The 13,455-nt window shown below is 34.1% G+C and overlaps 1 protein-coding gene across 1 annotated transcript in view; it reads left to right on the forward strand.

Annotated features, from left to right (window-relative positions):
• Positions 1–2,519: 2,519 nt before the first annotated feature.
• Positions 2,520–13,455, forward strand: part of LOC107717637 (cyclic nucleotide-gated cation channel beta-1-like) — a 39,931-nt gene continuing 28,995 nt past the window's right edge. The window contains exons 1-15 of the mRNA XM_016524449.1: positions 2,520–2,655; positions 4,440–4,536; positions 4,624–4,654; positions 4,773–4,812; positions 5,021–5,117; positions 6,356–6,381; positions 6,557–6,571; positions 7,024–7,123; positions 7,820–7,852; positions 9,443–9,467; positions 9,588–9,672; positions 9,752–9,888; positions 9,974–10,115; positions 11,500–11,566; positions 11,677–11,701. Coding sequence (XP_016379935.1) covers positions 4,441–4,536; positions 4,624–4,654; positions 4,773–4,812; positions 5,021–5,117; positions 6,356–6,381; positions 6,557–6,571; positions 7,024–7,123; positions 7,820–7,852; positions 9,443–9,467; positions 9,588–9,672; positions 9,752–9,888; positions 9,974–10,115; positions 11,500–11,566; positions 11,677–11,701 — 919 coding nt within the window. The 5' untranslated portion in view covers positions 2,520–2,655; position 4,440. The remainder of the gene's footprint in view (positions 2,656–4,439; positions 4,537–4,623; positions 4,655–4,772; positions 4,813–5,020; positions 5,118–6,355; positions 6,382–6,556; positions 6,572–7,023; positions 7,124–7,819; positions 7,853–9,442; positions 9,468–9,587; positions 9,673–9,751; positions 9,889–9,973; positions 10,116–11,499; positions 11,567–11,676; positions 11,702–13,455) is intronic.

Genomic DNA, 13,455 nt, shown 5'->3' on the forward strand with positions numbered 1-13,455 from the left:
TGTGTGTGTGTGTGTGTGTGTGCGTGTGTGTGTGTGTGTGTGTGTGTGTGAGTGAGTGTTTGTTCACTGCTCACTGCTGTGTGTACACTTGCATGGGTTAAATGCAGAGCACAAATTCCAAGTGTGGGACACCATACTTGGCTACATGTCACATCACAATATTTTGTTTGCCATGGGACACAAAAGTAGTTTTCTCAAAATGCTGTTACTAAATACACCAAAATATAAATGTGCAATATAAAATGCTTTAAATAAATGATGGTGATTACACATCTGTCTGTTACAAGGGATAGTTCACACAAAAATGAAAATTTGCTTAAAAAAAAATAAAAAAAAACATTTACTCACCCTCAGGCCACCCAAGATGTAGATGAGTTTGTTTCTTCATGGGAACTGTTTTAGAGAAATTAAAAACAAAATTAAAAGACATTGACTGATGGACTGGAGTGATGTGGATTACTTGGAGATTATTGTGATATTTTTATCAGCTGTTTGGACTCTCATTCTGACGGCACCCATTCACTGCAGAGGAACCAATGTTCAGCATGTTTTCATTTTGGGGTGAACTATTCCTTTAACTATATTGTCTTTTGCAGTGAATCATTAATGAAAGTCGATTTTCCAAAATTCTTGTTTAGTTTTTGGTTGTCTGAAATGATGGACAGATAATCAGCTCCACAGTATCCAGACGTTGTGTGAAGTTTCCTCCTCTCAGGGATGTGATGTGGCGGCTGTAATAAGTGGCAGGGTGGCTGACATATGGGAAGGAGGGATGAAGCAGACTCGAGAGGGTTGTGAGCAGAGGTGAAAGTGACTCATCTCAGGCTTTGAGAATTTGTAAAAAATGAGCAGAGAGACGGCATCTTATCTCACTGATGAATATGTGCCAGATGGCAAATTGGGAGGTGATGGCAACAGACTGAGACAGTCACCGCACCTGAAGGGCAGCGGAAAACACACTGGAATCGTTCATAATATCAGAGCATGTTTCTAAAGTTTTGAGGGGCCCCCGAAGACCTGATAAATTAGGATATTAGTATGTTTGTTAGGATGTCTTCCTGGAGCAATAATATCTCACTGAATCATGCTCACAAACTCACCTGCAGCTTTAACATTTCAAGCACATTAAACCATAACTGCACCAATGAAATGAATCTCATAGGGGTGAAATGAGACAGGTTGTCCTTTAGGCAAGAAGAAATTAAGTACAGGCATGGTTATTGTAATTAACTAAACTAATGAAAAACATCTACATTACTTAAAATAAATTAACTGAAATGAAAAATGTAAACGTATTATATTTCAGCTAGCTGCCAAAGCAACATTTCTCAGTTTGATTTAGTTTAAGCTTAAGTACTCAAATAACTAATAATAAAAAAAATGACAAAAACATGCAACAAAATTACTCAATTTTTAACTAAATTTAAAATGAAAACCATATAAAAATGAAATCTAATTCAAAATATTAACAAAAAATATATATAATAGCATATCAATGACACTACAATAACAGAATGAAGCTGTGAAATGATCTGAAGCCTGTAACATATATATATATATGCATTAGAAATCAAATGTGACATTGAATATAACACTGTATCTCAGGATGAAATGGTACTTCATGAAAAAATGGAACACTGTAAAAATATTTTTTTCAAGTACATTATTGATATTTTTTTTAATTATTTGTGAAATGACTTACAATCTGAGTGAGAACTGTCTCAGTAAATCCTACACCAATTTTTTTCTTTTTTTTTCACTTTCAGTTTCAGTTTTTTAACACTACTTTAATCCAAAATAATGGTAATTGCAATTAAATGCAATTTTTTTTTTTAAAATTGTTGACTGTTTTACAGCTAATCTCCAGTTATATTTGATAGAAAATCAACCCTCTACAGTCACACACTGGCAAATAAATCTAACTATTTTTTGTAGTTTATATGACAGGCTTTTGACACCCACAAATATTATTATATATTATATACCTTTTATATTATATTTTAAGAAGATACTTATAGAGATTATAGATTAAGAAGTTACATTCGTATGTGATACAATTTGAAAGCATGATAACTTTAATAATTAGAAACTCAAATCAGTACTTACAGAATACGGTACTTTAGACATGATTGGTCATTAAATATGTTTTACAATATATGAAATAGGACTTCTGCTACTACTAATCTATCACTAGCAAGTGAAATATAACAATGTACTAGCCAATGGCTAAAGACAAACAATATTTAGTTGCCTGATGTGAAATGTGGTTGCATATGCAAGTGATTTACTCGCATTGTGCAGGTTTGAAAATGTTAATAACAATAATAATGCATTGAAGTAAATCTTAAATGAGACAACCAAACCTGCCCACATCAAACTATAAAGCACAATTTATATTTGCACTACACTGGCTACTATTTGAGGGGTTTCTCTGTCCTGGACGTTACCCCTCTGTGGTTCTATACGGGCTGAGCTCCAAGAAGGATTGTGTGAAGCTAATAAAGTCCAAGTCCAGGTCCTCCCTCTGCATCCGTCCCAGAGAAAGCCTAATCCCGTTAGCTGTGCTTTCTCATGGATAATCCCTCCACTTCCCACCTGGCCGTCCTTCAGCCTCAGCCTCTCTCTGGGATGACCGTCTTCTGCTGAACACTGCAGGTAAAATCTGAGTCTGCCAACATTTAACAAGCAAGACTCTGAAATATTCATAGTAATGTCCATTTGATAGGCACACATTGTGAGTGTTTTTTTGTTTTTTTTTAGTATGGGATTTTGTTTACTGTTTTATGGTTGATTTTTCTCTACACTGTAAAAAAAATATTTTTTTTAATTTATAAATAAAAGATTATTGGAGTACGTTTTACAAGAAAATTTCATGTTTAATTCAATGCGTTAATTTCCGTTTCTTTGTAATTAATTGTGAAATTTACAAGCACTTTATGAGTGAAAATTATTTCTACACCAATCTTTTTTAGTGTATTTGTGTGGGTCATAACAACCTGATCAGTTTTTGAAAAAGTTAAGGTAAAGAACGACAAATTATTTTGGTAACGCTTTACAATAATGTCCCATTGGTTAACATTAGTTAATGCCTCAACTAACGTTAACTAACAATGAGCAATACAGTATTCTTTTTTTTACCTTTTTTTTATTTATTTTTTTACAATATTTATGAATCTTTGTTAATGTTAGTTCATTGTAAGTTCATGTTAGTTCAGACACATAAATAACAACTTTTGGTTTTAATAATATATTAGAAAATGTTGAAATTTACATTAATTAAAAGCTTTAGAAGTATTTTTTAGAAGTATTTAATTGTTAGTTCATATTAACAAATAACTAATGTTAAAAAATGGAACCTTTATTGTAAAGCGTTTTCTATTAATTGGAAATAAAATAAAATAAATTGTATGATGATATTTAATATAATAATATTTACCAACATATTAATATTTAAATTTTACATATGATATTATTATCATCATATTTACCAGAATATTTAACTGAATTTCCATGCCATAAATGTCCAGAAATGTAACTTGTAAGAATACTTGAGTTGAAGTGGGTCACAGCTCATTTCCTCGTGTCAACCCGTATGAACCTCCTGACAGCTGGTTTGACTAGCAGCAAATCATCTCCTCCATGGCTCAGTGTTTTCACCATCTGCTCCGAGCCTCTTCTGCATCCTGCATTTCACTCATAATCATGCAACTGTTCTTCTTCGTTTGGCTCGGTGTTTATGTGAAGTTGTGTTTCTATTGGCTGTGCTGCACATGGATTGCTGCTAAAACAGAATCTGATCATTGGACCAAACAGGATTGGAGGAGTTTTAAGTGAATGACGATTTAAAATCTGCGGTTGTGGGAGTGTATAGTCTTGGTTTGAATGCATTCAAAGCAGATCGCATGTCTGATGTTGTACAGCGCAGTGTCTGACCTGGAATAGAGCGTTAACAGAGCCCACCAGTAAGACCACCGCAAAACAAAGTGCTCTCCATGCGTCCATCTTTCTCTGTTCAGGTGTAAAGTGGAGCAGTGTGGGCAGACAGGTAAAGCTGGCCTGGTCTGTTTCCACAGGTGTTCAAGCTAGGAGAGATTAGGGTCAGATGCATTTACCAGTGATTAACAGTGACTCAAGCCGACACAAACAGCTATGATCCCACTGGCGCAAAACCCCTGTGACCAAGAGCGAGAAACAGTTAGATTGGTTTCAAATTAAGACAGGTGCTGTACGCAAATTCAAATTCAACAAATTCATACCTTGTTTTGTTTTTTATTCAGTGGCAGAAACAGGCTTCTATGTTAAAACTACTCTCATGCTACTTGAAAATGTATATTGAGGCTTTTGTACTCCCCAACACTGCTTTTTGGACGGTTCTTTTTCAATATCTTAAACATCCTTATTTGACTTTGACACCTGCTGTGTTGATCTGTATTTGACAGCATGTTTAGCTGGGTGATAAAGGTTGTTCCCCAGCCTCCAGCATCTCCTGGGAAGCTGGCAGAGGAGGACCAGACCAATGCTTCCACTGCAGCACCAGTGAGTGTGAGTTTGTGTTCATGTATGTCCATTGAGTCACCTTTCACAGTTTAAGCATCTCTTCACTGTCTCTGTACTGTTCTTTAGGATGTGACGAAAAAAGAGGAAGTAAAACAAGGTAACTATGCACTCTATCAAATTTGACAGCAGTTTTGATCAATGACCAACGCTGAATCACAGAAAAAATACAGACCTGAGAGTACTGTTCATTTATTTTTCATGATGTTATTTTACAGAAACTTCCAAGCCAACGGAGGAGGTCTCAGAGGAAAACAGGTGATGTTATGTTTGTGTGTTTGTGTGTGTGTGTTTGTGTGTGTGTGTGTGTGTGCGATCAGTGTCTCTAGATGCTGTAATCCTGCCAGACCTAATTACTGCTCTCTATCCCTCCTTTCTCTCTATCCCTCCTACTCTCTCTCTCTCTCTCTCTCTCTCTCCCACTCTGTCTCTCTCTGTCTCTGTCTCTGTCTCTGTCTCACTCCAGCTCTCAGAGTAGGGTTTTGAGTTGGCTCTCTCATGGGTTCAGCAGTGCTCTCCCTCAGCCAGTAAACTCCTCTAAACTGGCCAACAGTGAAGTTAAGGTATTTTCATGACTCCTGTCGTGTACATTCACAGAATAAAGTTGAAAATCGAAATAATCATTTTTGTGAGCTAAAGCAAATTCAAAAATAAAAAATGCCTAATTTTTGAGATTGTAATGCATAAAGAAATACTTATTAAAAAGATGAATTTTTCGGTTTAATTCAAAATTAAGTAGTCTGACCATCTTTCATTCTTACTGTAATCTTTCATTATTATTTACAATTATTTCTATAGTTACTTTGTTATTTCTTAGTTTTTATACATTAATCTGAGCTATGTTTTTTGTTGACACAAAAACAATGATGGTTTTAAAATGAATGAACAACCTCAGTTAAGGTGACAGTATCCAACAGGCAAATGGAGATGTTTCTTGGGTAATTGTACTTCATTACCTAAATTGAGTCAAATTTTTTTAGATAATGTGCTGTATTTAATTACTATTGAAACACAATACTTGCAATCTTACTCAATTATATTTGCAAGGCAAAAATACTTTTTAGTCCTTACAATTTTTTTAGATCGCCAGTGTGTGCAAAGTACATATTTTACAAGTTATTGTGACTTACATTTTTTGCTGTTTTTGTTGCTTTAATGAGGATAGAACTTGTTTTGGTGTGTACCATGACACAAATGCAGTCATTTGTCATTATGAAGAGACACCTTCTTCAGACATCATAACTTTGAGATAAAGCAATGCATACTATTTTTAGACATGGCTGAAAATAAATGAACTTAACTCAAGTGGGAACACAGTCAAAGTGTCAAAAATAATTTGTTTAACAAGTGGCAAGTTTCAAGACAGATGTTTAGTTTAACATCTGGTGTGTTGTGTCCTGAAACAACATTTAAAAAGAGAGAAAAACAGGTTTTGTAAACAATTTTAAAGTTGCTGTGATGAGAAATTCTCTTTCATTTCTTGATTTAATCAGTATGTTTTTGAAGCCAAGAAAAGAATGTAATTGTGTCCTGAAACAACATTTAAAAAGAGAGAAAAACAGGTTTGTAAGTATTGTAAACAATTTTAAAGTTGCTGTGATGAGAAATTCTCTTTCATTTCTTGATTTAATCAGTATGTTTTTGAAGCCAAGAAAAGAATGTACCCTTTTTTTTTTCAAATTGCTACTTTGAATTTTTATTTTTTTAATGGAACCCTTTTTTTTATTATTTGTGAACTAATTTCAAGCAATTTAACAATGTTTTTTTTGTTTTTGTTTTTTTTTTACCATGGATTGAACAGCATGAGGAGAATGCAGTGAGCAGCAGGTATAGTTTCAATCATATGGATTCAGTTTTATTTTGTATTCTTATGTTGTTTGCCGCATCTTCATTATGTGAGAATACTTGTGTATTTCACATCTGTATCTGTGTGTGTGTGCCTGTTAAATGAATGTTTTGATAAGTATCACATATTTTTCCATCACTGTATCATGGACCGCAGTAACACATCGGACCAGTGAGTAGCTTATATTAGGTCATGCACAAACATCCAAAGCTTTGTTGCAGACCAGCATGGAGAGTTTTTGCATGCTACACACGCAAAAGACTTTATTCCACTGAGCTGTATTTCCATATTAACAGCTCAAGGCAAAAGACCCTCATGCCGAACAGACATAAGCATTATAATATGCAGACTGGCTTCCCTAGAACATACAATGTTATATATATAGGGCCTATATATACATACATATTCATCTACAAGAGCACTACTGAAATGGAACCTTTTTTTTTTATTATTAGCATTGGTTCCTGCTTCACTGGCGCCCGCTGGGCAGACCTGTTTGTTTTTACATTCCCTTGCTGCCATCTAGAGTTGACTTATAGCAAAGCAGCTTATTTACATGCATTCACATTCTCACTCATGCCCAGAGCAGCTGATGGACTTTACTGTATCTCTTCTTTCATCAGGGCTGGAATGATAGGCTGGATTGTGCAGGGACTGGGAAAAGTGGTTCCACAGCCAGATGAGAAATACAAGGGTCACACAGAGCCAGAGGAGGTCACTGAGGTATAGACACACACCGCACACATTCACTAATCCCATAAGACACTGCGGCTTTCTGCATTCTGATTATTTATTTGGTTATTTACCAAGTCAATATTTATAATATTTCCTCCTACAAGTTTACTGGGTTTGCTGCAGTTTACTACATAAGCTTATTAGTTAAGCATGTTATAATTTGTAATGCATATTAATGACTAAATTTGTATGCTGTTCATGGACATTTGTGATTAAGAAGAATGATCATTCATGTGTTTAATATTCCAGTCATTTCAAATAAAATTTAATTACAATTAATCTTTTATCTCTTTGGCTACTAAGCATTTGAATATATATATATTTTTTTTGTTTTGTTTTGTTTGTTTGTTTTGTTATTTTAAAATGTGAATTATTATAAAAACAAGATTTACCTTTACCAAAAAATGTATTGTTATTAACAAAAAAACAAAAAAAAGATTTTGTTATTAGATTAAAATTTAGGAACAATGACTCTACGAAGATTTTTTAAATATTTTATTTATTAGTTTATTTATTTATATACTTACTTTAGATTACATTTTAATGTTAATGTTAATGGAGTTAATTTTTTGAGTTAGAGATTTTAGAGTTAATGGAGCACTTCAGGGCCACAGACACCAGTCTCAAAAGTGTCTTTAGGTTTTCTGTGAGCTTCTGTGAGAGTTTCATTGCATTTCCATTCAGCTTGCAGTTCCAGTGGTTAAAGTGGATCCTCCAGTAAGTACAGTGTTTTTGGAGCAAGCTACAGTATGTCAGAATCAAGCTCGCTGTTCCCTCCTCTGTCCCACAAGTTAACTTTAAAGGGGCCATATTCTACACTTTTCATCAGCACATCATTAGGGCAGGACAAGTTGCTGAATATGTGCTGATATTTAAATCTGGGTGGTCCAATGTTAACAGTGGTTCATCTAAATGATCCATTTTTTCAGTTATATTAAATGGTCTGTGAATTTTTATTCTCAATATTGGAAGATGTCTACGTACTGTTCACATTAAGACTGCACAATCATATGTCCCCTTTAAGTATGAGGTGATATACAGAGATATTCATTCCAGTTATTTGGTCTACAAACTCCACCACAAGAGTGGGTCCCGTCAAAATGAGAGCTGCTAGGGCACCAACTATCTTCCTTTGATCCTCGCCTGCGTTTCTGTCTGCTCACAGTAATCAGCCGATTTGAATACATGTAAGCAAGAACCATTTATACCAACTAGTCCAAAATGCTGAAAATGAATTATTTCTGCTTCATTCCTTACATCTATGTTATCATCACAGTATATAGTATTACAACAGATTACGGTTTGTAAACACAAGCTGATTGCTGCAGGACTGAGATTTTCAGGACTGTTTTGGGCAGTAATAGGTTGAGTCTTCAAAACGAATCCCTCTTATCAAGAAATAGTCATAATTTGAGCTTCATTGCCTTTCAGATATTTTAAAGTTTCCTGCTATATTCTATAACCGTCCTGCTATAACTATGGTAAAACCCTGCTGCATCAAAAACATCAGATGCTTGCATGGCTAGCAGCTTAAAACGGGCATGCTTGCTTACAAATGTGGTGTTTCTTCAACCTTAACCTTTATCAAAACTAACGCTTTGTTCAGTGAAGATCACATAAAACTTTATTTATTTATTTATTTATTGCTGTCGTGCTATTTTTTTCAAATGCTTTTCATGTATATTTTGTTTTACTTATCACAGCCCGACTTTGAATTTTAAAATATGTTATTAATAAATAACATAAAATTAAAAACCATGTGAAATAATGAGTGAAATAATCATAACTATTTCAATACTTAGTGTGTGAAAAATTTTCAATAATACTGGTTACAAATTTTACACAAATTATGTCTAACCATTGTAAGATAAAATAGACACATGATGTGTTAAATATAAATATGTGAGATAAAATAAATAAATGTAACACTTTAGTATAGGGACCAATTCTCACTATTAACTAGTTGCTTATTAGCATGCCTATTATTAACATATTGGCTGTTTATTAGTACTTATAAAGCACATATTCTGCATGACCATATTCTACATCCCTAATCCTACCCAATATTTATTTTCTACAGTTTGTAAGTTTACAAAGCCAAATGTGCCTGAGGTTGAAGAAACACCGATATATACTTAAAAACCTTCTCGCAAGCATTTTTATAAATGAATGACACTTGAAATAATATAGACAGATAAAAACTGAAATGCAAGCCAATCAAGAGCACCTGGCCCTTTAATTTTCACACCAATATTAAATCAGGGCTACGTACAGTAAGAGTTCTTTGTGTTTCTCGTCTCTTTACAGGTGCAAGAGGTCAAAGCCGTTCGTGGTGAGTCCAGCCTCTTGATAGACATATAGAACAGTATCAACTTTGGCTTAAAGAATTTGCATTGCAAAGAGTTGATGAGAGAGGACACAACACATGTGACAGGATTCTCACTCTCACCAGATGCTGAGCCACTGCCTCATATTCCTGTGGTGGAGGTTGTGTCTGATGAGGACCCAGACACTGCTAATGTGCCCTTCTCTCCCAGGTATATGTTAATCAGCTGTCAGAAGCTAATCTGACCGCTCATTCTGGTTGAACTCTTTTAATCTATCTTTCTCTTTCAGAGTAATAGAATGGATTAAGCATGGTTTTGAGAAGGTAGTTCCACATTCTCCTGTCCATCTTCATCCTCCCGCTGCTACAGAGGCACCCGCCCAGAAGGCTGCTTCTGCTCCTGTGACTCCCTGCAAACAAGAGCCAGGTAACATTTTTAAAAAATCAAGAATGCACGTTTGGGCTTCCTTGGCGATAGAGTGGTCTGCATGTGACTTTTTTTTTCTATTTAGCACCTGCACCTGCACCAACACCTGCTCCTGCACCTCCACCACCGCCTGCACCTGCACCTGCGCCAGCACCTCCACCTGCACCTTCATCTGCACCTGCAGCTCCTGAGCAGCCTAAAGTAGCTGAGGATTCCAAAGGCACAAAGTAAGTGTTTATCTGCTTCCCTTATGATGTCTGTATAATGTTAACCAACCAAACTTTGACACCTTGGTTAAATATACATTGTTTAATTTGTTTAGTTTGTTTATTTGTTTGTTTCTTTTTGTGTTTTGTGTTTTGTGTGTTTTGATTTGATTTGCATTTGTATTGTTCATTGTTGTTGTTGTTTTTTTGGTGTTTGTTTAGATTTGAGCTTTTGTTTTGGGTTTTGTTTTATTTTGTGTGGAGTTTTTTTCCGTTTTTGTTTGTTTTTTTGTGCTTTGTTGTTTTGTTCTGAGCTTTTGTTTTCTGTTTGTTTCATTTTGTTTGTTTTGCTTTTTCTGTTTTTGTTTGTTTTATTTTGTGTGTGTTTATTTATTTTTGTTTGTTTTGTGTTTTCATTTTCATTTTTGTTTTGTTTTTTGTTTGTTTTGGGTTTTGTGTGTTTAGTTTTTGTTCTGCAGTTGTATTGTTTTTGGTTTTAGTTTTGCGTTTGTTTTTGTTTTTGCCTCGTGTGTTTTTTTGTTTTGTTTGTTTGTTTGTTTTTGGGGGGGGGGGGGTTATTTTTATTTTTTGTCATTTTTTTGTGTTTGTTTTGGCTTGTTTTAAATGTTTTCTATTTGTTTTGTTTTGTTTATTTGCTTTGTGTTTTCATGTTTGTTTTTGTTTTCATTGTTGTTTGTTTTGTTTTTGTATTGTTTTTGTGGTTTTTTTGTGTTTTTAGCTTTGGGTGTTTTGTTTGGTTTTTGCTTTCATTTTTGTTTGTTTTGTTTTGTGTGTGTGTGTGTGTGTGTGTGTGTGTGTGTGTGTGTGGTGTGTTTATTTTTTTGTTTGTTTTTCTTTTCAAAATTATTTATTTATTTTAATTTTACATTTTTATAATTTAATAGATTTTTGATCTTTAATTAACTCATGAACCTCAGTTTGGCAAACCCTGTCCTAGGGTATTTGTTAATTATTACTTTAAGCATCACAACAGAAAAAAAAATACGGTATGGTCAATAATACCCACACAAACTGTATGATATATAATGTACTATATTATTGGAATATTATAAGTACTGTTTAAGAATGACTGTATTGACCTGATCAGGTACACTATGATAGCCTAAAAGGCATTTTTGATCAGGCTTTATGTATCAGGAAGGTTTGTGTGTGTGTGTTGTGTTCATTTTTTTGTTTGTTTTTCATTTCATTTCATTTTTTGGTTTTTATGTTGTTTTGTTTCATTTTGTTTGTTTTTGTTTTGTGTTTTGTTTTCTTGTGTTTTTTTGTTTTGGTGTTTTGTGTACATAACATATTTGAAACATTTTATTGTTTGGATAAATGTAAAATGTTTTTACATATAATTAAGTCTAATAACATGCACTATATTTCATTTATTTTCAAGTGTGGTTGGCTGGATTGTACAGGGGTTCGGACGCATCATACCACAACCAGTACTGAAACCAAAAGAGGTAAGCTGTAAGCACACTGTCCCCTTTAAAGTAATGTAATGTATGTAAAAAGAAAGAAAGACTTCACTGCTAGACTTCCATTTACCTATTTCCTCTGTGTTTATTTGCAGGACAGCTGTGATGTCGTTCAAAACGGTACGTTTTTTTTTTTTTAGCACGTCTTCACACGCATAAATATAATGAATGCAGACAGTTTTGTAGGACAAAGTGTTTTGTCACCCAAGATTATATATTTGAATATATCAGAGGCACTGCAATTCTCTCACTGCTTATTTGTAGGTGGAGGTGTTAACTCGGCTCCTCTTCTCCTTCTGTTTCAGGGGAGAAGGCCATTAAAGCCCCTTAAACATAAGGAGAAGACGACTGGGAAAGTCATTACCTCCACACAGAGACAGCAAGAGATGTTCAGACAGACACACAAATACACAGAAATTCTCTAGTTCCATACAGCTACTGTACATCAGCTTTGAACATTTGTAGCAGTTCAAAGTGCTTTTCCACGTAATCTTCCTTGCTGATTTGTGTTAGCTATATTACAGATTAGCATGCTGGCTTGTTAATTTTGATGATTGTTTAGTGCTTTGATGATTAGGCTACCTCACAGAGACATGCAGTAAACACACAGTGGCCCAGTCAGAGTTTACAATGTCATTTACTGCTTATTTACTGTCTACATTTGCACTGTCAGCATCATTAAACATTAAACATTTCCGCCTTCGATTGGTCAGATAGTCTAGCCCCAAACTTGTGTGCTGGATTTCATAAGCACCACAGAGCCACAGTGTTCACTCTTTTTGAGGAAATCAACTTACTAAAGTTGTCTATGAATGTTAAACCAGGACAGGAGAAAGTATTTCAACATATAAAAATGTTTCAACTTTAACACTGCTTTTAATGATTTTCTTATTTTCCAGTACAAATATCTAAACCTTCTTCAATCAAGACACAAGCAAAATAACATAATATATTAAGTCTTGTTGTCTAAAAAATAATTTCTGATTAATTTGAGAAAAAAAAATCTGCCGAAAGGATAAGAAAAATAAATGTAATTCAAAGGAAAACAAGTTTATTTTTCTTACCCCATTGACAGATATTTTTTCTTGTTTTAAGCATAAACTTGCTTCATTTTGATAAATTTTTCTGAAACAAGACTTGATAACTTATGTCATTTTGCTTCTTAAGTATATGTATGTTGAGTTAAGAACATTTTTTGCAGGGTCAAAGAGCACAGTTATATGCAATATTGTTGCCATAAAACAAAAAAGAAAAAGAAATACCATAAATCCCCGTGCCACTAAATGCGTTTGCCAATATCTATTGCCTGCTATAAAAAGCAAGAGTTAGTCTAAATGCTTTGAAAAACAAAAACCATGAGCTGATTTGCCATGCTGAGGATGTTAGCAAAGCCACTGTGCGTGATTCATCAATATCAGGCTTCACTACAGCAAGGTGGAACATTCTTATGCTATATGTATTGATGTTATTTATGTTTATGTTTTATTGTAAAAGGCTATTGCTAACACAACACAGGCAGCTACCTTACTTTGTCCGCTGTATGAAATCAATAATAAATAAATGATTTCAAAAAGCAGATTGTTTGTTGTGTGGTCAGAGGAGAAATATCTAAATTGCTTGCAAAATTGTATGTGGAAGAAGCACTAGACTGCAGCTAAAATAATTTCATTCATTTTTAAAATACATTTCTGTTTCAGTAAATTTGAACACTTTAGGACATATGCTGTAGGTGTTATATCAAACAGATTTTTAAACAGTTCTTGCAGATTACAAAATGTGCAAATTTTGCAATTGGGGTCTAAATGTGTTGCTTTTCGATACCTAATACAGACATACAATGCATTATTAGGATTAATGATTAAAAAAAAAAAAAA

This window comes from Sinocyclocheilus rhinocerous, unplaced genomic scaffold (assembly GCF_001515625.1).
Source record: "Sinocyclocheilus rhinocerous isolate Xijiao unplaced genomic scaffold, SAMN03320098_v1.1 scaffold2047, whole genome shotgun sequence".
In the NCBI taxonomy this organism is placed as follows: Eukaryota; Metazoa; Chordata; class Actinopteri; order Cypriniformes; family Cyprinidae; genus Sinocyclocheilus; species Sinocyclocheilus rhinocerous.